The 27,805-nt window shown below is 41.8% G+C and overlaps 1 protein-coding gene across 2 annotated transcripts; it reads left to right on the top strand.

The window, feature by feature from the left end:
* The first annotated feature begins 1,096 nt into the window (after positions 1-1,096).
* Positions 1,097-27,652, top strand: LOC111976102 (glycophorin-C-like). Of its 2 annotated transcripts, XM_024004851.2 has the most exons (6): positions 1,107-1,360; positions 1,854-2,069; positions 6,099-6,135; positions 19,236-19,271; positions 22,368-22,409; positions 23,387-27,652. In XM_024004851.2, the coding sequence occupies exons 3-6, from the start codon at positions 6,114-6,116 to the stop codon at positions 23,581-23,583; spliced, it is 297 nt and encodes a 98-aa protein (XP_023860619.1). In that variant the 5' UTR covers positions 1,107-1,360; positions 1,854-2,069; positions 6,099-6,113; the 3' UTR covers positions 23,584-27,652. The 2 variants fall into 2 exon arrangements, with proteins under 2 accessions (XP_023860626.1, XP_023860619.1); XM_024004858.2 differs by lacking the exon at positions 22,368-22,409 and having other exon boundaries at positions 1,097-1,360.
* The last annotated feature ends 153 nt before the right edge of the window (positions 27,653-27,805 follow it).

Genomic DNA, 27,805 nt, shown 5'->3' with positions numbered 1-27,805 from the left:
GGAGGGGACAGGAAGAGGGAGGAGGGGAAAGGGTAGGGCTATGTCCTCTTGCCAAAATGTAATCTGTAAATTACTGCCATTGACTTTAGTTGTAAAGGGTGTGGACTGAGCAAAAACATATTCATCATGGGAGTTATGTAGTCCAAAACTCTGGTATCGATTCAAACAAGGTTTCGCTAAAACTGCCTTAACAGAAAGGGATTTTTGAGCCTATGGGAATGAAATTCATGGCTCTAGAGTTACAGTTGCGTGGAACGAGTGATGAGAGAACGACTGGAATTTGAACAGCTGCACAATGTTTAGGGAGTGTTTATCCACAAGCCATGTCCAGTTGCAACACACACTACATGAAGCCAGAGTAGTCTAAACCTTGTCTGCCTCAATTAGTAMATTTTGTTAAAGATTCTAGAGAATAACTCTAGATATTAATGAGCAAGGATATTAATATGCAACCAAATTATTACAATTTAAGTAGGACTCCCTACAGCATCCTTAACTCAGTTGCCGGAGAGGAAGAAAACTACTCAGGGATTTCACCATGAGGCCAATGGTGATTTTAAAACAGTTACGGAGTTTAATGGCTGTGATAGGAGATAACTGAGGATGAATCAACAACATTGTAGTTACTCCAGAATAGTAACCTAATTAACAGAGTGAAAAGAAGGAAGTCTGTACAGAMTAAAAATATTCCAAAATATGCATCCTGTTTGCAACAACGCACTAAAGTAATACTGCAATTCACTTTTTGTCCTGAATACAAAGTGTTATGTTTGGGCCAAATCCAATAGAACACATTACTGAGTACCACCCTATATTTTCAAACATAGTGGTAAGCTTSTAATCATTAAGGACTGGAGCCTTTTTCAGGGGAAAATTTTTTCTAAGCACAGGCAAAATCCTAGAGGAAAACACTAGGCCAAATCTACACTGGAGTTGCTTACCAAGAWGAAMGTGAATGTTCTTGAGTAGAGTTTCCTAGTTCCGAATAGCACGTGAAAGCGGCATAAAGTGAGAATCAGCCCCACAACAGCTGGGGATCATTTGCATGGTGCTGGGAGGGGCCTCCCGGTCCATTGGTGGAGTGGAAGAGATAATTAGTTAGGGGAATAGGTTTACAGGCACAGGGGGGAAAAAACTGTTCATGTGCTGCACWGCACACCCGGTTCTTAGGGCGAGAGAAATGTTGTTTTGGCTACAGACACTGTTAGGGTGAATGTCTTAAGGTGAAATATTTGTTAAGAGGGAGAAACTGACTACCTTTAAATGTTCTGCTGCCCTGTTCTGAATAAGGGATTCTTCTTGGAGAGTGGAGTTAGAGAGCACAGGAAGGGGTTCTTGGAAACCTGTTGCTGTGCAGCTGGTGAGTGCATGCTCCTTTTAAGGTCCTTTTTGAAAACGATTTAGTATGGTTTTTTTCTGCATGCTTTTAATGCAGTTAGGGTAGAATTTTCTCTTGCACCCTGGGCAAAGTTAGAACTGTCTGTTACTGCTCTTGACTCATGACAGGTTGTCATAGTAATAGACCCGATGAAGGCAGAGCTTCCTGAGTCTGTTTAGAGATATACTATAGAGTGGCATAGTAGCTGTTAACAAAGTAGGAAATAATGAAGCAACTTGTTGATTAGTTGTTTACTTACACAAGCATCCTGCAACTGACATTTTGAGGCTTGTTATAACCAGTAGGCTGTTTTCCCACCTCAACATTGGTCAAAGTGTTGCTGTGTCTCCTCACATAAGACACTTCTGTAAAGTTATAATTGAGGCAGACAGTGATATGTAGCCTACATAGTTTTATACATCTATGATGCAGTAGTCTGCATTTTATGAAAACTAAACACAAACTKCCTTTTCAGCTTATGTGACGGTGCAGCTGTGAATGACATCTGCCCTCATCGTGGCACCTAGTCAGCCATTAGACACCTAACACGGAAAACTTCGGTCAAAATTACTTCTGTGGTACATGAAGTTCAGARTCAATGCTTGGATTCTACTTGACACCCTTGAGTCAAAACTTTATGGTTATGACTTGACATTGGTTGGGTACTGCAAGACTCTCCAAGACACAGAAGGTGAGTTCTGAGACAAAATGATCTCCTGTAACCAGGTAGCCGGGGGGAGGGGGCTTGCACGTTGTGTTTTTGCTTTTCTAACTCTCAACAGTATGTGGGTACACAGAACCGAGCCCCCACCCCCATCAAAGTTGCCCGTCCCTGGTCTACAGGGTGTATTGCATGTGTTAACTTCATGCAGGAGAGAGGCAGCCATGATGATACCCATGAACAGACAGGCAGGGATAAAGGGATAGAGAGAGGGACAGAGAGAGAGGGAGAGAGAGGGAGAGAGAGGGACAGAGAGAGAGGGAGAGAGAGAGAGAGAGAGGCCACAAACAAACAGGTAAGTGCCTCTCCAAGCTCATAGAGTTCATAGACTGATGATCTGTCTTAGTGTGAATCAATCTGACATATTATATATGATCTCTGATTAAATGATAGCAGCTTAAGTTTAGAGGGTGTTTTGCATGAGTTAACTTCATGCAGGAGAGAGGCAGCCATGATTATATATATATTTTTTAAAATAATTTTGTAGAGTGGAGATTGATTAATCTCAGTTTGACCGTTCATGCCTACCTTTTCTTTATAGAAAATGTTTTAACTGTGTATGYTGCTGGTTATTATTACATTATTACAACTGTATTATAAGTAGAAAATATTACGTTAAAAACTACACATTATTTAAAGCAAAAGTAGTAACAACCTGACATAGGGGAAGTGAGAGAAATGCTAGGAAATGATTCATACAGTAGCAGAGAAAGAGTACAAAATGGTTGTTAAATTGAGTATATCCACATTAACATTCACACTGGTATTCAGTACAGTATGAATGGTCATGGCCCTAAGACTGATTGGATTGTACCAGAGTAAGTGACCCTCTGCAAGGCCCCCCTTAGCRTTCTAAATCTGTAAGTTAATATTTGTCTTTATCTTTTTCACTAAAAAGTCACTAGTACTGAGCGTTAAAAACCTGAGCATTCACAGGGTTGGTGTGAGGAGGGCAGAAGAGGGGGGTGAGGAGAGTTATTCAGCTCTCCAGGCTAAACTATATATCTGACTGTTTGACTGTGATAAGGCTGTGCTCCATGCTTCCTCACAGCAGCACTTCCTCTGTTTGTTAGAAAGCTGTTGGGTCAGCATGCTGCAGATACAGGGAAGCAGAGGGAGGAGGGCTTGTGGACCATGTCTAAGGGAATGGGATAGTATAGGCAGCCTCAGATGTTATTTTGTATTTGTTTTATTGTTTTAGAGGGTAGATTCACTTTAATATTGCAGATAGATTGTGGATTCTATCAATGTAATTGTCTGCATCATTTCCAATCCCCCATATATTTTGTCCTTCTTTATTATTTTCCCCTAACCCTATCACCCCTCCGCTAATTGGAGTAAACTAATGGACAACAAAATGTAGGCTTCAACTTCCAGCTTATACATACTATATACATTTTACAGACATGGTATGTATATTTTATATTAGTTATCTTTTTTTATTGTTTTCAGTTGTTTTTAGTACCACCCTTCAGCTACCCTCAAMCCCACCCATCTATCCCTGAAAACCATCCACTTTWKATTTCTAATTTCCATATATTTTAACTGTGCTTTAATGTTTCACAGAAGTTTTGAACCTTTCTATTCTCATRATTTCTACAGAYTGTAAATTAAAAGATGAACATTTTTACTAAGAGTCTTATTATACTGAACAAAAATATCAACGCAACATGTAAAGTGTTGGTCCCATGTTTCATGAGCTGAAATAAAAAGATCCCAGAAATGTTCCATAAGCACAGAAAGCTTATTTCTCTCAAATTTTGTGCACAAATTTGTTCACATTGTAACKAACGTCGTCGGGAGAAGGAGAAGAGGACCAAGGTGCARCGTGGTAAGTATTCATAATACTTTTAATAAATACTAACACTTGAACAAAACGACAAGCGAACAGTTCTGCAAGGTGCAATACACAAAACAGAAAACAACTACCCACAAACACAGGTGGGAACAGGTTACCTAAGTATGGTTCTCAATCAGAGACAACGATTGACAGCTGCCTCTGATTGGGAACCATACCAGGCCAAACACCTAGAAATACAAAAAACATAGAACAAAACATAGAATGCCCACCCCAACTCACGCCCTGACCAAACCAAAATAGAGACATAAACAAGGAACTAAGGTCAGGGCGTGACAGTACTCCCCCCCCAAAGGTGCGGACTCCGGCCGCAAAACCTGAACCTATAGGGGAGGGTCTGGTTGGGCATTTCACCGCGGTGGCGGCTCTGGTGCGGGACATAGACCGCTCCACCTCTGGCTTGGCTCCACCTCTGGCTTGGCCCACTTAGGTGGCGCCTCCAGAGCGGGGACCCTCGCCACCGACCCCGGACTGGGGACCCTAGCAGCGGGCCCCAGACAGGAGGGCGACTCTGGCAGCTCCGGACAGGAGGGCGACTCTGGCTGCTCCGGACAGGAGGGAGACTCTGGCTGCCACCGGACTAGAGGGCGTCGCTGGAGGCTCCGGACTAGAGGGTGTCGCTGGAGGCTCCGGACTAGAGGGCGTCGCTGGAGGCTCCGGACTAGAGGGCGTCGCTGGAGCTCCGGACTAGAGGGCAAGCTGGAGGGCTCCGGACTAGAGGGCGCAAGCTGGAGGCTCCGGACTAGGAGGGCGTCGCTGGAGGCTCCGGACTAGAGGGCACACTGGAGGCTCCGGACTAGAGGCGACGCTGGAGGCTCGGCTAGAGAGCGTCGCTGGAGGCTCCGGACTGAAGGGCGTCGCTGGAGCCTCCAGAGTAGAGGGCGACGCTGGAGGCTCCAGACTAGAGCGGCGACGCTGGAGGCTCCGGACTAGAGGGCATCGCTAAAGGCTCCGGACTAGAGGGCGTCGCTGTAGGCTCCGACTGAAGGCGTCGCTGGAGGCCTCGTGCCATAACTCCTCACTGGAGGCTCTTGCCATGGATCATCACTGGAGGCTTCATGCCATGGATCATCACTGGGAGGCTTCTTGCCATGGATCATCAGTGGAGGCTTCGTGCCATGGATCATCACTGGAGGCTTCTTGCCATGGATCATTCGCTGGAGGCTTCGTGCCATGGATCATCACTGGAGGCTTCTTGCCATGGATCATCATTGGAGGCTTTGTGCCATGGATCATCACTGGAGTGGAGAGACACACAGGAGGCCTGGCTCTGGGAGCAGGCACAGACTCACCAGGCTGGGGAGACATGCAGGAGGGGTGAAAGATTGCTGGGGAGACATCAGAAAAGTGAAAGGTTGTAATCTGAAAAAAGGAACAAGGCCATTTTTTAACACGGGGTTAGCCATTTACTAATCTGCTGGAAAACCAATTATAGGAACTTAAGTAACACTTTTATGTAGACAGAGGTTCAAACCCTCGTAAGGTATTATAATAAGATCATATTCAGCACTATCTCATACTTATAAAATAAGGATCCGTTTAAAATTTAGTCTGGATTGCCGCTTCAAAATAAAGTGGAATATTTTGATCCTCATAATTTCTAAAAAAAACAATTTAATTGGTCTAGGCAGGGCCATAAGTAGATAGGTAAACTGGAATATGATTAAATAATTAATCAGCCTTGATTCTGGTTTTGACAGTTTGGAGTGAGATACTCAACAGGAATGTGTCTTACATTGTATCTGTGTAGCAATGAAAGATGTGATTTAAAGAACAGAACAGCAAGACCTAGTGAATGCAACAGCGCAACAGGTGTGTGGGTTTGTCTTTGTTCATGTGTGCAAGCATTTGTGTTTGTGTGTGTGTGTGTACAGTATACGTTTCTTTGCACCTATACTAAACAGGCTAAGAGGGATTAGGATATTTACGTACCATCTCCTCTTACTTCCTTTMCCATAGAGATTTGATACCAGAGAGCCGAGTAACACCCCCACACTCCTACATCAGGATACACCTTTAATTTCTCTMATTTCTGTCTCTCTCTCTTTTTCTTTTTCTCTCTCTGGACGTCCTGCCTAACACCCGCTCTGCCCGGCATGTGGAACTCCACGGCTGTGGCCTTTAACACGAACCCTGACTAGGCGAAACCAGAAGCCATGACACAACCCATGCCAACCAGTAAGTATTCYCCAACTGTCCAATCTGGTACCGTTGAACCACCACACAACTCTCTCTGCATGCCTGAGCAGCCTGGGCTGTGCCTTGCAGAACAGAAACAGATTGTAGTGTCACCTTCTGCTCCACTACAGTATTTTACAGGAAGGGATAATGGTTTGTAGTATGCAGGGTGGAGTCAGGGTGAAAGTACTAAAACAGATTCACTCTCGAGACCCCCTATACTCCACACTGTTGTAAAGCACACAGCACCTGACCTTGTCTACCCCTGAGAGAGAGAAAAAAATGGAAGAAGCACAACATATATCGAACACCTGGTAGTGAGGGGCATGCTAAGAGGCATGCTGAGTGCTGCTTGTATTACTGGGTTTGGGCCAGGAGTGTTCCAATCAAGAAACGAAAACAAAATGAACAACAGAAAGCAGCTGTTTTATTTTACTCCTTGTGATCTTCCATTGTTGATTTGAATTTCATCGTTTTTTAAATGTCTTTATTTATTAGACTCCACCTGTGTGTGTCCTGTCAAGAGCTGCCTTGTAAAGTGGCCAAACATTGACAGAGAAGGAAGAAGATTGTTACAGAATTTCTTTCAAAGCATTGACATTTAAATGTTKTACATTTGAGTCATTTAGCAGACACTCTTATCCAGAACGACTGTTAGCTAGGTGAGACAACCACATATTTCAGTCATAGTAAGTACTTTTCTCTTAAATAAAGTAGATATCAGAAAAGTAAAAGCATTTCCATACAGTTTCCATACATTAATGAACATTTATATTTACTGTAATTCTCTATATTTGCAGTACATTTTCATTGCTATATGGAATATGGTGATGTGTGAAACTCACTCCTCAGCCTGAAGTGTCACCACTTGCTCTGAAAAACTGCTAGCTTTCCGAAGGCGCCGACTGGTAAGACGCTTCGGGAAGGCGGTGTACTATAAAGGCAGATCTCCTAGATCTCAGTGTGAGCTGAATCAGGAGGAAGCGGTACTYGCTAAGCAAGTAGCGTGACGACTGTTACATATACACAAAATAGCTCTTACACATCCACAAATTTACTGTATGAAAGAAAATTACAAAATAAAATGTTAGAATCAAGAAATGCAAATTATATTAATCTATTGAAAACTTTACATTTTGAAATATCCAGATGTTATAACGAGCAATATCTGAGGGTTTATACTTTTATCAGATCAATCAAAGTTCATCATTAAAATCTGATTTGAGCAACAACAAAAAAATAAATAGGCCTATATTTGAGCAAGTTCTGATATACAATACGATTTCATGTGGCGTGAAGACAAACACAAATTCTCATTCTTTGAGAGTTCATCATTGAATATGTACTGTATTGACAGACAGGTAAAACATATATACATTGTCACATACACAAATGTGTTGTTTAAAGGATGCCAGCTGCCATAAGCCAAAAATAAATGCTGGAAGTGCATGGTCATGTATACAAAAAATACCTAAGGCACATAAGTATGGGGGGGTGGCAGGGGAAGGATTAAGTAGATTCTTGTCTGTTAGAAATGCCTTCACTTTTAAAAGCCAGGGCGACTCCATCTATGCTATATTCACAGCTGTCATTGTGCGTGCTATCCATTGTGCGTGCTAGGGTTGTCTGCTAGGGTTTGGGGGAGACGGAGCAGGCAGGCGATATGACAGCTGTGAATATAGATCTCCTCAGACCTCGGGCCCTGGGCCTGACAGTGGGGAATGTGTTACCAGAGTGACAGCTAGACATCCACAGGATAAAAACAGTCATCTCTCACAACCAACCACTTTTACAGAGTTGTGGGATTTAACAAGGTGCAATTTTATCATGAGAAAAAGTATCCCCTCATTAGTGATGCAGTGACAAACAATTAATATGGCTGGATATTAGAAGCAAATTGCTCAGGCTGGGTTGAAGATGTTATGAACATTTAATAGTATATATATTATATTATATTCATATATATATATATTCATCTCTGTGGGTTTCAGGATAAATTACAGGACCACAAAGTGAGGTTGTATGGAGAACACCACCACATGGGCCACAGGTTTAGTCAGTGTCTGTCTCGTCAGTGTGTAGATCAAGTTTTATCTCCATACATCTGTACTATCTGGAGCATTTAAGTTAATGACATAATAGCAAGTCGTATCACTCAATATATCTGTAGGCTACTATGAGAGAGACAGTTATGGGCCAAAGAAAGAAGCAGGCAAGCGCCTGCAGACATTATAAAGCTGTCTTTCAGGGCCTGATTGTTCCTTCTCCTATTTTCCGGTGATGCATTTTTAAACTCCATTTTCATAACAGAGGAGAGGCAGCAGCAAACATCATTTTATTCGGCTACTTCAGAAAATGACTGGTTCTCCAACCCATGCATAATAAGCTTTAGGAAGGGAGGGTAAAATTTTCCTCGGCACAAGTCTGTGAATTTATTATTTCTCCTTGTAAGCATGACATTCCTTTCACTGAGCACACCTGAAAGCCTGAAACCCGTAAAAGAATATTAGAGGGTTTTAGATTTAATTCGATATTGTACAGTAACTACTGACAGGAATTAGGTTGAAGCAAAAAAGAGGTGATCACTTCGAGCTCCAATTATCTCAAAATAGGCGATGAAGACCCAATTTTAGAGACTGACTTGTCACTTTTTGATGAGGATAAGCTCCAATAACTCTGCTTTATGAGATATTAATGATTAAGCGAGCATAAAATTTGCTATCGTGCTTGGCTGCTGATAACCCTAAAGTGCTAGGAGGGAAATGTGATTTTAATGTTAATTGACAATTACCTGCCACCATGCCTACAGGTTGAATCATTCCCTGCCTATAGCACAAGACAATAACACCATGGGAGCCTCAAAGTCCAGCATTTCGCTACACCTGCATTAACATCTGCTAAATATGTGTATGCGACCAATAAAACGTGATTTGATTTGAAATAAAGTACATGTGTGGCAGTGTCATAGGAGTGCTTTGAGATCATCCTCACATTGTCATATGGTGGGACCGAAGATGGGTATACACCTGGGCTCATTCAGGTGTCTATATCCTTCACCATACAACTGCAATATGACTGTAGTAAGCTTTGTGTTGTGTAGGAGACATTTTGTTGGTGAGCTGAGGATAAATAAACAACTAGCAGAGTGTGAGTGATTCTAGGGTTTATGTATGTAAGGCTTTTAGTTAACAACTACATGACGTCACACACAGCCACGAATGCAAGATTAATTTAACCACACACTAAGGAGTATGTCAATTTGACCGTATGTATACAGATCTGTTAACATCCATTTGCTCATCAAGCACCAATTGTGGACCAGGACACATTGAATAGGTGCATTAAATAGGTGTTGAAGAATAATGATCTGTTTTTCAACCAGCTGGCAGGGCTGTTCAAAAACACTGAGGCAGCGACCTGATATTTGTTTGTATAAGCTGTTCTGGTGGCTGTCACTCAACATGTTCTCATTAGCCTGCTATAGAAAAGAGGCCCTTCTCTATGTGTTATCAACTTTCACTGTGCTAGCTACCATGTTAACTTCCTGCAGCATATAACTGCAACCTATGAATAATCAGACATGGAAATAGAGCTATTATTTTCCCACACACACTAACCCCCAGTGCCCCTATCTTAGTTCACAGAGACAAGCATGTAGCATCTCAGACACAGAGTCAGGAAAGGACACAGGATAATGGAGATTCTCCATTTTTAGTATGAAAGCATATGTGTCAGAGGAGCTGAGAGGAGATGACAGTAGAGCTGACCTTGACTTGTCTGGGCTGCTGGAGTTGTGCATTCGGGAGAGGCTGTGCTTGTGAGGAGGCAGAGAAGGAGATTTCCCCTTCCTCTGCTCTCACTGTCAAGGTTTTTACTCTACTTTCAGACAGGTAGAAAGATTGATAGAGAGAGGTAGAGAAAGAAAAAAGCGGAAGAGAGAAAGAGAGCATGCTTGACAGAGGAGGACACAGACAAATACAGAGAAGCAGAGAGTGACAGAAGGGAACAGTACGTGGCAGGCTGAGAGAAAGTGCTACAGAGATAGATTGAGCCTGGGATGGATGGAGTAGTTGGAGAAATCGATAAGAAATTAAAGGGAGAACTGGAGTAGAATTAAAGACGAGATGGGAACAGGAAATAACCCTTTCTGTTTTCTTGGAGCAGGATGTGTTGTATTTAGAACTGTAGGGGTTGGAGGTCTTTTTTACAGGAGATGAGGGAGAAGAGGAGGAGGATGTGTTTCTAAACCAGTGTGGAAAGAGGGGAGAGACCCAACAACAATCCCAGACTGGCGTCTCTGTAGTGTGTTTATTTTACAGTCTCCTCCCCCTATTCACTTCATCCCTCAGCTCCATGCTCCAGAGATAACAGGACATATGTGCTGCCACAGCAGCAGCACCAACTACCTCACACTCTCCCTCTCTCCCTCATGCTGGTGCTATAGCTTCACACCAGGGAGAGCCAATCAGGTGCCTGGCAGGGAGGCTAGATGCTGGTCCTGGAGGACAGCTGTCCAGTACGTTTTCCAATTCCCTTGGAGCGTCTGTCTTTCAGTTTCTGGAGACAGCAGAGGTGCTTCATTGATTCCACCCAGGGTAAAGGGTGAGCACTCTCAGATGTTTATAGCACTCCCATACAGTGTAAATCTCAGTGCGGTAGTGTTACACACATATCTAAACTGAGAGAAAAGCAGGAGAAAATGGTACGGTAGCTCACCAAAAGTTTCAGGCTCTAATATCCTCTGTCGTCAGTAACCACAGAAATGTTATGAGTAATATTTAAAAGTTGGTTCCGATTTTGTAAAAAATTCATAGCATTTGCAATGAATCAAATTCCAAGTATTCGGGTGCAGGGTTTAGAGTTGAGACGCAGTTAATTAGGCCAAAACCATGGCAACAAACTTTCACTGCTTTTCTACAAAAGAGCAAAAGCCTTCGCCAGGCGCTGAACCTATCTGCCACGGTCTGGACTGTTCTGTTTATCTGTTTCTCCCTGATTCACTGGTCTCTCTGTGTGTGTCTACAGTAGTTAGGCCGGCAGAGAACAGACCTCTTTGTATATCCCCATAGGCGGTAAGGCGACGGGGAGCACAGGACAAGGCACCATCTGTCCCGAATAATCCTCAATCATGCCTGAAGCAAGTCATCTGATCCTGCCATAAGATTTCATAGCCATTAACAACCTGGCCCAGACTCTTCCCATTCCCCCTTTACCCAGTCAGCAATGGGACAACTGCTGTACCTTTTACACTACAAGGAAAGACAGGAAGAAGAACGGAAATGGAAGTAGTGTTCTACAGTTGCCAGTGCCATATGGTTGGAAGAGATAGGGTCTCCAAGCTATATTCCCAGCCAGATGTGACCCCCAAGGCCAACCTGGACTCAGTGGAAGACTTAACATAGTATACGAAAATCCGTGATGCTCAAATTTGTATTTTGTTTTCTATGTGACGTCTAGTCTATAAGTCCGGGCTGCCAAGGCTGCCAGCCAGTAAGAGAGATGGATTAGTTTGCTGCCTACCAGTGTCTTTCCAAGAAGAATGAGGAGAAGACACAGGAAAGGGTGTTTGTCATCTCCTTCAGCCTGTCGTGTGAATGTGTTTGCATTATGAAGTGGGGTTTGAAGTGGACTCAGGTTGACCGTAACTCTCTTGAGGATATCCCCCTGTTGAAGTCAATGTAACACAGATACCATTGTTCAGCTTTCATTAAAAACAGTCCCCAAACAATAACAATTCAGAAGGATAGACTAATTCATGAAAGGCAGGTTTACATACCATTATGGGCCTCCATGGTCTCAAACAAGTTCATGAACCCTAACTTTTCCTTGTTGTTTATATTTGCCTAATATTTTATTCTGAAGTACAATGCAACCATTGGTTGTTCTCCAAAATAAAACGTATGCTCATTATTGTTCATAAGCCACTCCGACGCAAATACAATTGCATTGCCATAATTCACAGGGGGAAAGATCTTTCTTCCTGCTGCCAGTAACCTTTAGCCTCCAATTATTTTCCCTCTGTGTGATTTTGTAATGATGAAGTGTGGTCCTGCTATTGAATCGGTACAGGGGAGCACTGAGATAATTGAAAGGATCTGAGGGAAAGTGATTTCATTTCTCAAATAACAATCCCTGAGGCAGTCTCCAGCTGACAGTGTCTGATTAGGGCTAATAACTGTTTCAGCCAGGGGGCATATGTTAAGTTTTAAGTATTAGTAGCCTAAAGTTAAGATGACAACTGTTAGCATAGCTGGGCGACTGGTTAACTTTGGTCAGTTAGGTCAAGTAAGGCTTTCGCAACATGCTGGAATAGTGATCTGCCAGATCTGATCTGCCAGATGACATCATGTTTATTGAGGTGTCTGATCTGCCAGATGACATCATGTTTATTGAGGTGTCTGATCTGCCAGATGACATCATGTTTATTGAGGTGTCTGATCTGCCAGATGACATCATGTTTATTGAGGTGTCTAGTTGTTTGATTTTGATGATTGCCACACATTCAGGACACCACCTCTTTCTCTAAAGGTGTGTGACTTTCTCAATCTATTCTGTCTGTATTCCTCATTTCGTGTTGTAGTAAAGTTAAGGAGAAAGGTAAAAAACAGGGAGAGTGATGCTGCTACTATATGTGTCCAACACAATATTTCCAGTTTATTTCCCGAACCTTCACTAGGTAGGTCCTACCTCCTCAAACAGTTTTTCACAATTTGGCCGTAGACTCTTGGGCTATGTCCAGTCAACCAGCCATTTTAACCCTGTGAGACCCAAGCGTTTTTGCAACACTTAGAACAATTACTCAAGCTAAGAATGTTTGTTTCTCTATTTTTTTCTACAGAATCACTACATCATAGAGAAGACAGGAGGACACACAGCAAGAGATACTGGGTCTAAGGATATTAACTATGTAGTGTTTGACATGAGTTCACGACCTGTTGCATTTTTGCATTTCTGCACTTGGAGGTCTCACAGGGATAAGAGACAAACAGTGTTTCCCTTCCAGCTTAATTTTCCAATATGATCTCCCTGAAACATAATATTATTTCCCAGTCACTAAATAACTATATATGTGACCTGGTGACCAATGGGTCATTCACAATCTCCCACATGTCAACTCTCTCAATAATTCAGAATCCATTTTTGCCTCTGAAAGATGAAAACATTTCCTTCATGCAATTTTAAACTGACCTTGTGCTTGGTAAACACTATTTCTGCAAAGTTCCTCATTTATTTTTCTGAGCATTCGACTCCAGTTGAATTTGTTATCATTTTTCACTTTTTGTTTTGAAGTGAGATCGGACAGTGTCATCAGACAGGATGTGCAGAGGGCCAGCCCTGCTTCACCCAGTGACTCAGGAAACATGTGTCCACAATGTTAGATATAAATCTTTAACTGGTCACTCAGGCCACAGATTATAATTGGTTTGACAACCAGTGCTCGAAACCAAACACCCAAAGAAGTTACCATTGTGCTTCCCTGAAGGTTTGACCTAAAATATATGGTTATTCGATAGGTTGTAAGGCTCCTGGTAACAAGTCTCTGAGAGGGGATCTGGGGCGCACCCTAATCCATCGTTCTGACAGCTCTGGGCCCGACAAATAAGTGACACTGCAAGTGGGGGAGAAAGATAATTTGTTTTGTCTTCTTAATCAGAGCTGCGATATTGGATCCAATGTTCTATTGAGAGCCGTCCTCATGGTGGCATGGTAAATTATAAGATGCCAATCTAGAGGCTTCCTCAACAGGTTAATTACTTTTAGAGTATTCCATGGCAGTCCGATGATAACATTGTCATCGATCATCCTAGTAGAACTTTGATTTTGCAACAGAACTTGCAGACAGAGACTAGGGAGTCTGAGAGCCTGAGTGTGAGAGCGATAGCGAGAGAAAAGCCTGAACAGCCAGATACAGACAGAGAAAAGCAGAGTAAGAATGTGGGGAGAGGCAAGGAAAGATAAGGGGAAATGGAAAGTAATGCCAAATACTTGAGACACAGTGTAATGGTTCAGTATAATGGTTCTGGGGCGTGGGTGGAAGGGTTTGGAGGGGCCAAACATGTTTTATTACAGTACAGCCCACTGGATCACAAACAAGAGTTTGTGCTGAGGTGTGGCTGCCCTGTAACCTCAGTCTAGAAGCCCTACCTCTCTATTCCATCTTCTCCTTTCACTCTTCCTCTCCCTTTCTTTGTATATAATTCCAGGTTTTTTCTCTAATTGTCTTTTTTTCCTCTCCATTTGTCCCGGTTGCTTTCCCTCACGCCACACCCTTCAGACACCTGCTTTCTGCAAGTTGTTGGCCTCCTCACTCACTTCCTTCCTTCCAGAGCTGTGATTGAAATGTTGTCATTGAGAATTCTGGTCCCGGTTAGAGCCTCTGTCAGAAAATGGATAAGGGTTGTCAGGGTAGCAACGAGCAGCGAAGTAGCCGTGGAAGGAAAGGGGAGAGGGATGATCATGGCACATGGGTAGGTCTGCGAGAACCAACGCTCCACATATTTAACTTGTTACAACACAACACATAACATTTGATAAACAACCTCAGGTTCCAAGAAGCGCTCCCTTAAAGGCCAATTTTCTGATAAGATCTCTCGTACAATCATGCCTACAGCCAGAAGAAATATGCTTTCCACTTTTGATGGGATGCCTGATAATAAAAAGTGTTCAACAATGAAAATACAGGTTTGTAAAGCCTGTCCAAGTTGAACACAAAATGGTGTCTGACTTAAAACTCCAACTCATATATTGGGCTTTTACGGGGGCGACCCACTCAAGGCTACTTACAGGCCTGGTCTTCTTCTGTATACAGCATTTCACTCCACAAATTAACTTTACGTAGTATCCTTGGCAACAATTACAAGACCTCAGACTTAATCATATTTTACCTTAAACACAGACTGTGTATTACCTACTGTTTATCAATAGGCCTAGATGAAGTGTACTGATAATTGTGTTTATTCAGTGGACCCTTTGGAGAAGATAACAGCTGACTGTTTTGTTTTGAAAATTGCATTCTGTATCTACGAGATGGATTGAGTTTTGTTTTGTACAGTCTGTATTGATTGAGATACCCAGCCAGATTTCATTAAATGAAACTTTGAAGCCATTTTTGTTTTACTACCGCACTCTCTCTCTCTGCCCGTATGTGGTACACAGAACTATTCTGATGATGACTTTGCTGTGTGTCTGTTTGTAAAGACTTCATTGCAAGTTCATTACTGATGTTACCCTATTGCCAGAATGCACTGGCATTGCTTGCATTTCATCAAAGCATCTGACATCACTGCTGTTGAAGAGATTGCACTATTGCCCTCCCAATCAACCCAGTCTAAAGCAGCAGAAGAAAGAAAGTCATTAGAATGTGTTGATTAGTTATGCCTGGCGGGCCGTTCGCAAGTTATTCAAATGTGTGTCGTTCTGCTGCTTCGTCTCTCAGGCGGTCATTTACTTTCATTACCATCTCTGGAGATGATGATCAACCTGCATCACTGCTGCAGAATGCACTAGATAGAACAGCGCTGAGTAGTTTGGTGCCTATCTAGCCTAAATGGCTGCCATGCAACTTGAACAGTGTTTTGCAGGAGATCTCTAAACACACAAGGGCATAGGCTTTCTGCTAATACTGAACGTACAGTTCTTCAGTAAAGATACCGTCTAATGTAAGTGTTTATCCTAGAGCTGAGTAACTAGCATTCACAGTAACAAATGCAGTATGGAGAAAATATGAAGTGGTTCCCATTAGATATCTGTTTTTACCTAATGAACTCATAGAGGCTGGTCAAACCTCTCAGATTAATAWTTTAAAATGGCATGTCTGCATGGTTTCAGAGCTGATAAGATGCCTCCCTCTCCAGCCTCCCACCGCTACCCAATCCTTTCCTCCGTATCCTTATCACAACGTGACTTGGAGGTCAGTGCATGAGTAGAGTACAGTATGTGAGGGAAATATTAGTCTGGAACATGGAAGAGAAAAGGTAGCTTTGGCCAGCTCAAACAAAGTAGCCATTTTGATTAGCGAAGCACGATTGTTTTCTCAGACAGCAATGTGCATGTAGCCAAGAACATGTGGTAAGACTGGATTGCAGTCCATTGTACATACCCATACATACCCATACATACCCGTACATTCTGCCTTTTGTATAGTCTATCGGGGAGTTGTGCTCTTGGACTTAATGGAAGCAGTAAGCTCAGGCTTTCAGTTCCTCAGAATGGCTATGAGCTACTGACTCAAGTGACGAAATCAAAGCAATTCTTCAGTCAGCCATTTATTGCCCTTTCATTGAATAGTCCATTTAGATATTATTTTTGTTGTACAGCACCATACCAGTCTTACCCCGACAGTGCTCTTACTGCAGGGGATAAATAAGAAATATGTTTTCTCCTTTAAGTGATGTGACGAGGAAAATGATTGAGAAAGCCAAAGTTCTTTTTTTGTACCTGCAGTGTGTGGGAGAGGCAGAGTTCAGAACACATGTATATGAATATTAGACCAACGTTTTTAAAAAGTAATAAAGTCAAATATGAGCCCAGGCAGGGAGTTTGAGGTGAATGAAAGATACAAGAGACAAACTCGGCATATTAAAACTCTTCTGCAAGGATAAAGTTCCCTTGGTCTGCAAATTGAAATATTTGACATTTTACTCAGGAGCGTTATCTTAATGCATTCTAAGACCCTGACGTTGGGAGAAAGTTCATTGTTCATTTATGGAGACCTTGCAGTCTCAAGACCAGGAGTAGGTTTTTGATGTGATTGGTTATGATTTCTCCTGGTTGCTTACATAACATATACCTAAGAATAGTGTTGCTAATGGTTGGTGCTTAGCTCATCCACAAACACAAATGCTGTACATTGAACATGCTATAGGCTTGTGTATCATTTTCTCGACATGCAGTATATGTATTTAGAAAATGCAGTACACAGTATAATAAGGGGAAAATAAATAAAGGGAACTGCAATATTATCATGTTTAACCAAGACACAACCACTCCGCCTGCCAGAACTCCAAAGAGGTGCATTTCATTTTAAAAGACACTAAGTATTTAGATTTTTCAGACAGCTGCATGAGCAGCCCTCAGCATGTTAAATAATACAAGACGAGCATCCTTCTCTGTGGAACATTAGCGAAAGAGGAAGAGCAGAGAGAGAGATGGGGGAAGAGAGAGGTATTTATCCAGTCATTTAGTGGATGTTTTCACCCTCAGTTAGGCACAGGCAGCGGGAGTCAGCCATATCCACCAGACAACGACAGGTGGGAAATACAGTTGAGAAACCTCCCTTGCACCCCATCGATATTAAAAAGTTTGAAATCCTCTGAGGTGAAACTGTGCTTTGAACACCGTCTGTTCAATCCTTGAAATTCGAAGGCTGTATTGAAGAGTTTGCAGGTTTTTTTGCAGTGTTATCAAAATTCATATCTAGCATCTACATATTTGACACTGAATTTTTATGATAGTCTCCCAATCTCCCATGTTGTTTGATAGGCTCTGCTTCTCAGACTGAGATGGAGATTATTCTCAATCCCCTTCTGCCACTTCATAATTGGAGAAGCATTGGTCCAACAAGCTAAATGATCCCAAATATTTGTGGGATTACAAATTGAACAGCAACTCACCAACAAGTACAAGTTAGTAACAACACCACAACTGTTGATTTGATTTGAGACATAATTGTGTTGCGACAGCATGGATGGCCTCAAATGACCGCTGCCAAAAAACCAAGAGTGTTATTGTCATGGTCGCTAGCATTTGCATTCACCTCTCAAGACTTATCACAACTCCATTAATGACATCCCCTATGCCAGCTGGCCCAGAGAGGGAACCAGCAAATTGACTGTCCAACTGCAATACCTCTATACTGAAAACTACTTTAGAGCGCCAACTCTGCACTACGTGATAACATTTTCATTAAGATTGTCCCATGCAGTCTGATAGTGTGAGAAGCAAGATGCCAGCTTTTCTAACATTTAAATGGATATTATTTACTTTTCCTTACGATGGCCACTAAATTGGACAGCCATTTAGGGACCAAGAGCCACTAGAGCTAGATGCGGCCAGGCTTTAGCATATATTTATTTCCTGAGAATATCATATCAGCACAGTGTCAGCCACAGATCTGCAGGGTGGAATTAATTTGGCTTCCAGTTCCCCCTTCCTTCCTACAGGGAGACACTTACCAGGCCTGCTTCACAGCCGGCTTTGGGCAAGATTAACGCCACTTCTGGGAATGCGATGAAAGCAGTGTCTCGTTCCCGGGGCAAACTCTTCTGCGGATGTGTCGGCGAACGAAGTGAAAGAAGGAGGTGATGCACGTTGGCTAATGCTCTGTGGCATCCAATACTCACCACCCTCCTCACGCCTTTGCCTGCCTGTCGGCCTCTTTGGCTTCTGGTGACGGGAAGAGAAATCTGCACTTGGATGTGGCTTAGTGGTCCCCATCGGGGGCAGTGCAGATGTCCCACTCTCCATGTCGCGGCAGCGAGCGGATCTTGCTAACGAGGCTAACGAGGAGGCACCTCCGGGCGAGACAGGCCCCCCGTGTTTGCTGGCAAATTTATCAGGGATTTGAGCTCTCTCCACAGCTCTCAGATCTTGGCTGGCCTGATTAAGTGTAGACCATATAAAGAAATTAAACTTAACCCGTTCCCCTACCCTGAATTATGGATGGATATATTTTTGCTTTTAAAAAAGGATAGGATAGGCTGCCTCCCTCTGAATTTCACCATGCATCTTAGTAGCAGCTTAAACTATTGACCTGCTTGCTGCCTCATGTGATGTTGAATCTTGCCTTAAGCAAAGTTGCTATTTTTTCCAGCAGGGTTTCCTTGCAAGTATTTGAATTTATGCATGCACTTGAAAGAGTGCAGTTCTGTAACAAAATATTGAGTAACATTGTCTACCTACACTTTATAAGAAGTATAACAGTTATAGCTGTTGTGTAATTATATACAAATATTGTTTCAGCGACTATTCATATATAGTAAGACTGTGAGGTGAAAAATGTATTATGATTATACATTTCTGGAGTGAGAGTGATATTGTCTTCTGAATCTTCCACTGTATTCTACAACCAAGCACTGCTTGCTTTCTTTGTGTATTCACAGGTCTGAGTGAAACAGCAGACATGATGACCCCTGTTGGTGAGTTTATTTTTCGATAAAGTATCTTAAGTTTCTGCAATCTGAATAATGTTATGCATTCCGAAATCCAATCTAGATTTTTACAAGGGAATGAGATTGCATAGAGGTATCCTGTCTTCTATCTGATAAACAGCGATAATACACCACACTAAAGAATGGTTATATTTAGATAAGACAAAATACATGCAGCTCGGCAGCAGACACAGGGTGTTTCTCAATATGCATACTACCGTGCTCCACACTCTCATGCTCCGAGTGCATTCTCCGAGGATGTTCTCTTGAGTATGTTCTCTTGAGGACAAGAGTGTGGAGAACACATAAAACATTACATTTGAGAAGTCCTCGCACTCCCCCTACTGTATTACCTGACGCTGCATCTCCCCATTCACTGAACATTCTTCCAACCAGGACAATGGTAACAATAGAGGCAAAACAAGATATACACAAAGCAAACGTTTTACTTCATAATTGTCAGCTAGATATATGTGAATCGTCGTAATCTAGCCACCCAGCTAGTTAAACAGGCAACAATAACCTAAAACTAATGTTATGCAATGTAGATGTACATTGTCCGTGTGTAGCTAGCTACCAATTCTTCATGGCTAGCTTGCTAGTCAGTAGGCCCTATTGAGTTACCCATTCACTGAACCTTCTTCCAGCCAGGACAATGGCAAGAGACGAAACAAGATATACACAAAGCAAACATTTTACTTCATAACTATCAATTAGCTATATGTGAATCGTAATAATGTCGCTAACCATATAGTTTTACAGGTAAAATGACCTAAAATGAATGTGATGCAAAGTAGATGTAAATTCTTTGTGGGTAGCTAGCTAACAATTCTTTGTGACTTTCTGGCTAACTAACAATAGTAGCTAGCCAATCAGCCCTATTGACTTAGTATGGGCTTGCGATCTACAGTACGTAGGCAGGTAAACATGCCAAAATTAACACAGCATGTATTTACTGACATATCAAGATAACATATTGTAGTCAGGCAATATATGAAATGTGAATAGGTAACATTTCATTCCGAAGTCGGAGTGTATTTTCTCTTAACTTCAATAAATGTTGCGTCATTTTTTACATGGTTGCGGCATTATTTCTTTGCATACTTTCCTTTGAAGATTGCATCGATGCATGCTTCAAAATATGTACAAACAGAGTACGCATTCGAGAAGTGCCCTCCGTGCTCCGTTTCACATACTTTGATTTGGACACATACTCCGATCCTTCCGTGCTCCAATTTGCATGCTCGGAGCATGGTAGTATGCATTTTGAGAAACACCCACAGTCTCATAACGGAGTACGTGTTGCTTTGGTCAGGTCTAACTGAGGGAGAAGAGAGGGTCTGTGAGTCTGCATCTAAAATAGCCAATCATATTTGGATCAAGATTGAATGACTTATGGAATTCATATGCATATTGAGGCCCCCAGAACAGGCAAGCATTTGTCAAAGTCCACAGGCCTAAAGTTTATGTTTTTTACACAATTGAAGAAAATAAAAAATTCTAATCTTGATTTAGTACACAGTAACTGAATGAGCCACGCATCCTGGACACTGTCCCATCCCAGCTGCTTCACTTCACTACTCTGTTCCCACAACTACACACTGAGGATCTGTTGTTGAATTTCCCTCCCTCCGTCCCAAATGAGAAGGCTCTGTTAGGGCTTTTTAATTGCTGAGAATGTGTCCACATCATAAACAATGCATCGAGATGAGGATCTAATGAGTGGGCGAACACCAAGATGTGTTTCGGGTGATTAGGCATTAATGAGGCTGCCTTTTAATTGCGCACTTTGGGGTCTCCATTAACTAATCACCATTTTGTTCTTCCTTTCTTTCTTCCTTCTTCAGCTATAGCGCTTTCTCATGCTTGCAGGGATCGATCTCCATTTTGGATTTAACGTTGTGTTTTTATAAATGACACGGTTTCGGCTTTGACTGACTGACTCTGTGACTCTGTCCTTCAGAGAAAGTCAAGTCAAGATGGGCAGATGTTGCCTGTGCAATAATTCATGATTACCTTTAATCACTTTCTTTAATGAGAGTTTTGTCCCCCGGTGACGGATACAAAGTACCTCTCTGCACACACACACACACCAGGGAGACAGCTGTCTATTAAAACAAACCTTTATGAAACATTTACATTTGTTAAAATAACAAAGTAAAGCCTGGGACGACTCTGGGATGGTGGCCTTCTAGGCAGAGTTGAAAGGAAAAAGCCATATCTCAGACTGGCCAATAAAAAGAAAAGATTAAGATTGGCAAAAGAACACAGACACTGGACAGAGGAACTCTCATCCCGTAGTCGCCTCTTCACTGTTGACGTTGAGACTGGTGTTTTGCGGGTACTATTTAATGAAGCTGCCAGTTGAGGACTTGTGTGGGGTCTGTTTCTCAAACTAGACACTCTAATGTACTTGTCCTCTTGCTCAGTTGTGCACCGGGGCCTCCCACTCCTCTTTCTACTCTGGTTAGAGCCAGTTTGCTCTGTTCTGTGAAGGAAGTAGTACACAGCATTGTATGAGATCTTCAGTTTCTTGGCAATTTCTCACATGGAATAGCCTTAATTTCTCAGAACATGAATAGACTGACGAGTTTCAGAAGAAAGGTCTCTGTTTCTGGCCATTTTGAGCCTGTAATCGGACTCACAAATGCTGAGGCTCCAGATATTCAACTAGTCTAAAGAAGGCCAGGTGTATTGCTTCTTTAAGCAGGACAACAGTTTTCATCTGTGCTAACATAATTGCAAAAGGGTTTTCTAATGATCGATTAGCCTTTTAAAATGATAAACTTTGATTAGCTAACACAACGTGCCATTGGAACACAGAGGTGATGGTTGCTGATAATGGGCCTCTGTACGCCTATGTACACCTATGTAGATATTACAAAAAAATCTGCCGTTTCCAGCTACAATAGTCATTTACAACATTACAACGTCTACTCTGTTTTTACTTATCAATTTGATGTTATTTTAATCGACAAAATATGTGTGTTTCTTTTTAAACAAGGACATTTCTAAGTGACCCCAAACTTCTGAACAGTAGTGTATATGAGCACATCTGAAATCCTTTTCTTTTTGCCTCGTTAGTTTGCGACGTGGATGATGGAAACTTTGATGCCATACTAGGAGGTGAGTTATAATAGAGTTCTTCTCATGCCCAGAACATTCAAAGGGTTTCCATCAGCTTTGCTTCCCTCTGCAAACCTCATCCAAGTCAATATGGCTGATGGATTTGATGCTGGAGGCAGACATCCTCCTTAGTTTAACGATGCAACACAAAGACATCGCTTTCCCTTTCTTTCAAAGCAGCAGTCTGCTAAATGTTTCGGAACAGAGCTATTTAAAGCTAATTTCTGGAGTCAGCCAACCAACGGGACAAATTTTACATGTAATGCCACTGCTATTTTTATGGCACAAAATACTGTCCTTGTCTGCCAACAGCTGTAACAGACCACAAAATATGCATTTAAAAAGACACTTTGTCCTTCTTCTACCAGTAATGTGTTCAAACTAAAATCTAGCGTGAAACTGACTTTTTATTATCAAGAGACTGGCATTCTACAAAATAGACAATTAAGTTGCAAAACATCTTCACAAGTTGTGATTTTTGGCCCAAGACAGTTTTTTCAAACTTAACAGGTCACTGTAGGACAATGTGTCTCTCCTACCACATTACCGCTACCATTCACTGTTGGCTAACCATCACAATGAACTTTGATTGAAATATTGTCCTTTGAAAATAACAGAGAAACAGTTGTTTAGGCCTGTACTTGTCTCTAAACACCACATTATTGAACAAGCTCTTGTTCTGTACTGCACTCTGTTGGCAGATTTAAGCTTGATAAGTATTTGGAGATGCATATCCCTTTTGGTTTTGGGTTGGCGTTTACCAACCATCAAGGAACGGTCGTCTTTCTGATCCACATACAGTCCAATGACTTTGCCCATTCAAAGATCAATGACACTTCAATGTTGAAGTCCTGCCTGTGCAGAATCGCGGGCTATTGTGAAAAGCATCCCCCATTGTATTTTGTCATTGTGATAGTGAATTGTCATTGTGAGACCAAAGTCCTTGCTGTAACACCCTCATCTATCTCCATTTGCAGCTGTCATTGCTGCTGTGGTCCTGGTGCTTCTTTGCTTGGCAGTGGTAGTGATTCGCTACATGTACCGGCACAAAGGCACCTACCACACCAACGAGGCCAAGGGCACTGAGTTTGCCGAAACAGCGGATGCGGCACTTCGAGGCGACCCGGCTCTGCAGGATGCCATGGACGAGAGCAAGAAGGAGTACTTCATCTGATCGCAGGAGTGGCACCCCCTGCTGTTTACAATGAACTTGAGTCTGCCAAAAGAAGTGTATTTTGGGGTTGGAGGATAGAAAAGCTTGGAGAGGGGGTGAAAATGCCCTCGCCATACTGAGGCTCAGAGTAACTGTTCAGACAATCTACCAAAGAAACATCAGATGCATCTTACAATAATATAAATTCGGTATTCTTCCCCCTATCTGTTTTTCTCTCCAATATATTTGGCATATCACCAAGCATATATACTTTTCAAAACACTGACTTTGCTATTAGGAGGCTATATTTGTCATGCAGAAATGGGGAACTGTCAGGAAAATGCTTCTTATGAGAATCTAAGGCACCCATAGACACCTATGCCTTCTGTGGAAAAAGCAAGAGTATTCCTAGAACAGAGAGTTGTAATTAATGGTATTGAACCCAAAGCAAAATCAATTTTGGAATGAAGAMACCTCTCAATAAATTGTAGGAGGAAAACATGGAACAAATAATGTCGAAGGAAGCAACTTTTACTGTACAAAATTAATCACCAATGGGCCCTTACCAAAATCCTGAATATGTCTGGTTACTCCATGAATTACTTTTGACGAACCTTTGTTTGGATTGTGAATGTCAATTTGTGAGTGTCAAGGGAATGCCTTTAGCAATGGTTAATAACTAGTTAATTACAGATCCAAAGAGATAAAGTGAGAGGTGAACAAGCTAAAACTGCAGGAAGACCTTGCCGGATGAGGTTAGTTGTGAATACCAAAGTGATGCTGTCTTAGACAGGGAGAACCAGGGTTCAAACAGGTTCCTAATGACATTTTCTCACTAGTAGCCTGTACACTGACTAAAATCAATTCCAAGTATATTGACATGCTATTTGGATAGCCACAGAAAACGAAACATATTGTGGTCTTCCCATCCTGATTTGGGCTTAATAAATTACACTAACTAAAAGTATTGTGCGGTTTGTGTCCATAAAATGTTTAGCATGAACATTATAGACCTGAGATTTTTTGGGATTGATGCAGAAATCCATGATGACTTTGTGAGCACCAGASGTTCCTGTATAAATGTCTAAGGGTGGATAAGTGTTGTGATCTGGTCAAGGCCGTAACCATATTTGTAGAACAATTTGTGGGGCTATTTCTTGGAACACTGTAATGATGCTTTTTAAATTGCCTTGCTAAGGAAAAATATTAAAGTACAACTCATTCAGCTGTAACTGCACTGACTCAGTAAAACGACAACTGCAATCATTGGATATTGTTTGAGACTTTCCGCCAGGATGATACTAAAAATGAGAACACCAAGGCTTTGTTTTTTTGTTGTCAATTAATTTTATTGTGGTGGAAATGGCAACTGAAAATAACCCCCCCCATGCTCCAAATCTCATTTCAATTCCCCAAACCATTTTTCTCTTCTCTGCTGGCTTTGATTAATGTGAACTTTTCTTTGTCTCCATAATTGCCAAGTACTAAAAGAAAAGAAATGACCGTTTTCTTGATTCAAAAAGAAGGTTTGTTAGAAAGGACAATGCAAGATGGCTCCTCTGCAAATGATGCTTTGATAACTAGTGCTGATGCAAACAAGTATAAGACACATACGCAGCAATATAATTATTCACTCTCCTGAGGGCGGACACTTTTTTTTAGATCACACCTTAAATGGAGTGTAAGACAATTGCTACCAAAATGTATTTAATCTCTGCTGAAGATAACTAAATTCTCTCTAGCTTGTAATTTCCTAACACAAGATAAAAATGAAAAGACTTGTAGGCAGAGGATGCTTGGCTGTGCCTAGGCATAGCACTTAACAAAAGCTGTTCCAGAACTGAAGATACCTTGATCCCAGAATTGTGCATGATTTGTTTGCTTTTGGCCCTCTTTGCAATAGTGCATGTTATAGACTTTCTCTATAAGTGTATTTCATACATTAATAGCAGCTTTCAAACTGAGAGCTCTCTGTAACTACAGTTCATTTATTTTTTTTCATTCTTAACTGACAGGAGACCACTGGCATTGAGAAACAGAGAGGATAGATCTGAGCTAGCCTCAGCGGCAGTAAGAAATACAACTTTACTCTCTGTTTCTTTTGCACTGTGGGATTACCAGATTCAAGTGGCAGGAATTTACTCTTTACGTCCCCTTCACCTTGAATGTTTTCTTAACTGTTGAATTATTCATGTTGGCGCATTATTTTGAAGCTCAAATGTTTTATTTATTTCCACGAGGTAAATCCAACTAAAAGCAAATAAAAGGCATTCTAAGTCAAATGTACTATTTCCAAGTTTTCGAAAATGACATATATAAATGTATTATTAAGTGAAAAGTGCTGCTCGGGTTCAGAAGTATTTTCCACGACTCGTGAGCCGTGACTGGTCTTCCAGATGAATAGACAGTCGAGTGTAGTCATAGCTAGTCTGTTTGTCAAGAACTCTGATGAGCCCACTATCAAAAGACTGCTGTGAAACTTATCAAGCATGGCTCCCCTTGCAGGGAAGATTTAGTTCTGAACGGTAAACAAGCTGAGAAACGATGAACTGAGCATTGCTTCCATGTAAGTCACTCTCTTGAAATCTCTAAGCTCCACCATGATTCCAGGGGAAATAATCTATTTCTGCCGTACAGTATAAAACTGACAGAACCACGTCATTTTCTCTGGTCAGGTTGCATCGCAGTCACTAAATACTCGGTCTCAAGCCTAGAGCATATGAATGTCTCGCAACAGCTTCATTTAAATAATCCATTCTCTTTCCATCCATATACTGTCCATAACAATCGTTCACACTCAAACAAGAAAAAAATGAATTAATATGTAGGCCTACTGCTACCGTACTTTCCGTAACATATTTTAGCTGTGTTTGGCGCCTGGTTTATATCCCTCCCAAAAATTGAGCCCTCTCTCAGACACTCATGTGGAGAGACACAATAAGGCCTGTTTGAGCCGACAGGTCTCAGACAGGAGTTATGGCCCAGACATTTGCCTTGATTGATCTCCCCTCTCTGGGAAAAGAGAATCACCGTAAATAATTCCCAGTGTGGTCTAACAGACATGACCGTTGGACACTTCTTGTCAGATCCCTTTTCAGACCGCCGCTCATTTCAAGCTTCACACTTTCAAAATTTGTGACCGTAGCTTGAAGCTCCTCAGCAAACAGGGACCAGTGCCAAGAAGACAGAGAGAGATGAGAGTGCCTGAGTCATTCTGCACCATCACATTTGCAGCCAGGACAGTTAATTTAGCTATGAATCCCCAATACAAGTACAAGAAGTATTAGTCTTTGTGCTGGGGTTTACACAAACTACAAAGATTGGTGGAAGCTCGCCCTTCCCCAGTCTTGACTGAGATTGACTATTTTGAATCTCCCTCGGACGTTGATGACGCACAGTGATTCTTGCCAAAGACAAATAGCTTTATTGAAGTTTATTTTAGTATTCTATAAAACTCTGAAAGCTCCCCTTCTCTAAGAGTGAGCAAGATAAGGGAAAAAGAAAATGCATTTGAGTGTTGAGTGTCCTCCTTTGTGATAAAAGCTTAGCGTGCTGTTTGATTTGTTCATTGTGTTGCCTTGTGGTGACATGGTGTGCTCAGGATTGTCATATCAAAGTCAAGTTTCAACTGGGAGCATTTAATAAGCTATTCTTCATGACAACATTTCCCCACCAGCAAAATAGTTCTGGATGTTTAATGGCTGCTTTGTGTGTGTGAGTCAAAGTATATAAAGTTCAAGCTGAGCTCTTTGGTCCAAAGCTGTTGTTTGGGAGTTGACATTGCTTTATGTTGATCACCTGTCATGCCCTGGCCATAGAGAGGTTTTTATTCTCTATTTTGGTTAGGCCAGGGTGTGATTAGGGTGGGCATTCTAGTTTCTTTATTTCTATGTTTTCTTTTTCTTTGTGTTTGGCCGGGTGTGGTTCTCAATCAGAGGCAGCTGTCTATCGTTGTCTCTGATTTTTTCCACCTGTGTTTGTGGGAAGTTGACTTTGTTTAGGGCACATAGCCTTTGAGCTTCACGGTTTGTTTTGTATTGTTTATTGTTTGTCGGCGTCAGTTCTAAAATAAAGAGAAAATGTATGCTCACCACGCTGCACCTTGGTCCGCTCATTTCAACAGCCGTGACATCACCCAGGGGTTTATACAGATTGGTTCAAAGGCATGATAATACACAAGATTTGCCTACATAATGTACTCTTCCTGTATGTTGCTTTAAATTAAGGAGGTGTACAAACATCA

This window comes from Salvelinus sp. IW2-2015, linkage group LG2 (genome assembly GCF_002910315.2).
Source record: "Salvelinus sp. IW2-2015 linkage group LG2, ASM291031v2, whole genome shotgun sequence".
Taxonomy (NCBI): domain Eukaryota; kingdom Metazoa; phylum Chordata; class Actinopteri; order Salmoniformes; family Salmonidae; genus Salvelinus; species Salvelinus sp. IW2-2015.
Note: the sequence above shows the minus strand (reverse complement) of the source record. Positions and strands in the feature narration are given on the sequence as shown.

Excerpts from the sequence above, each read along its gene's own strand:
- LOC111976102 (XM_024004851.2), top strand. The coding sequence starts at position 6,114 with ATGACACAACCCATGCCAACCA. Across the intron at positions 19,272-22,367 it reads AGACATGATGACCCCTGTTG|TTTGCGACGTGGATGATGGA; the intron begins GTGAGTTTATTT and ends TTGCCTCGTTAG. Across the intron at positions 22,410-23,386 it reads CTTTGATGCCATACTAGGAG|CTGTCATTGCTGCTGTGGTC; the intron begins GTGAGTTATAAT and ends CTCCATTTGCAG.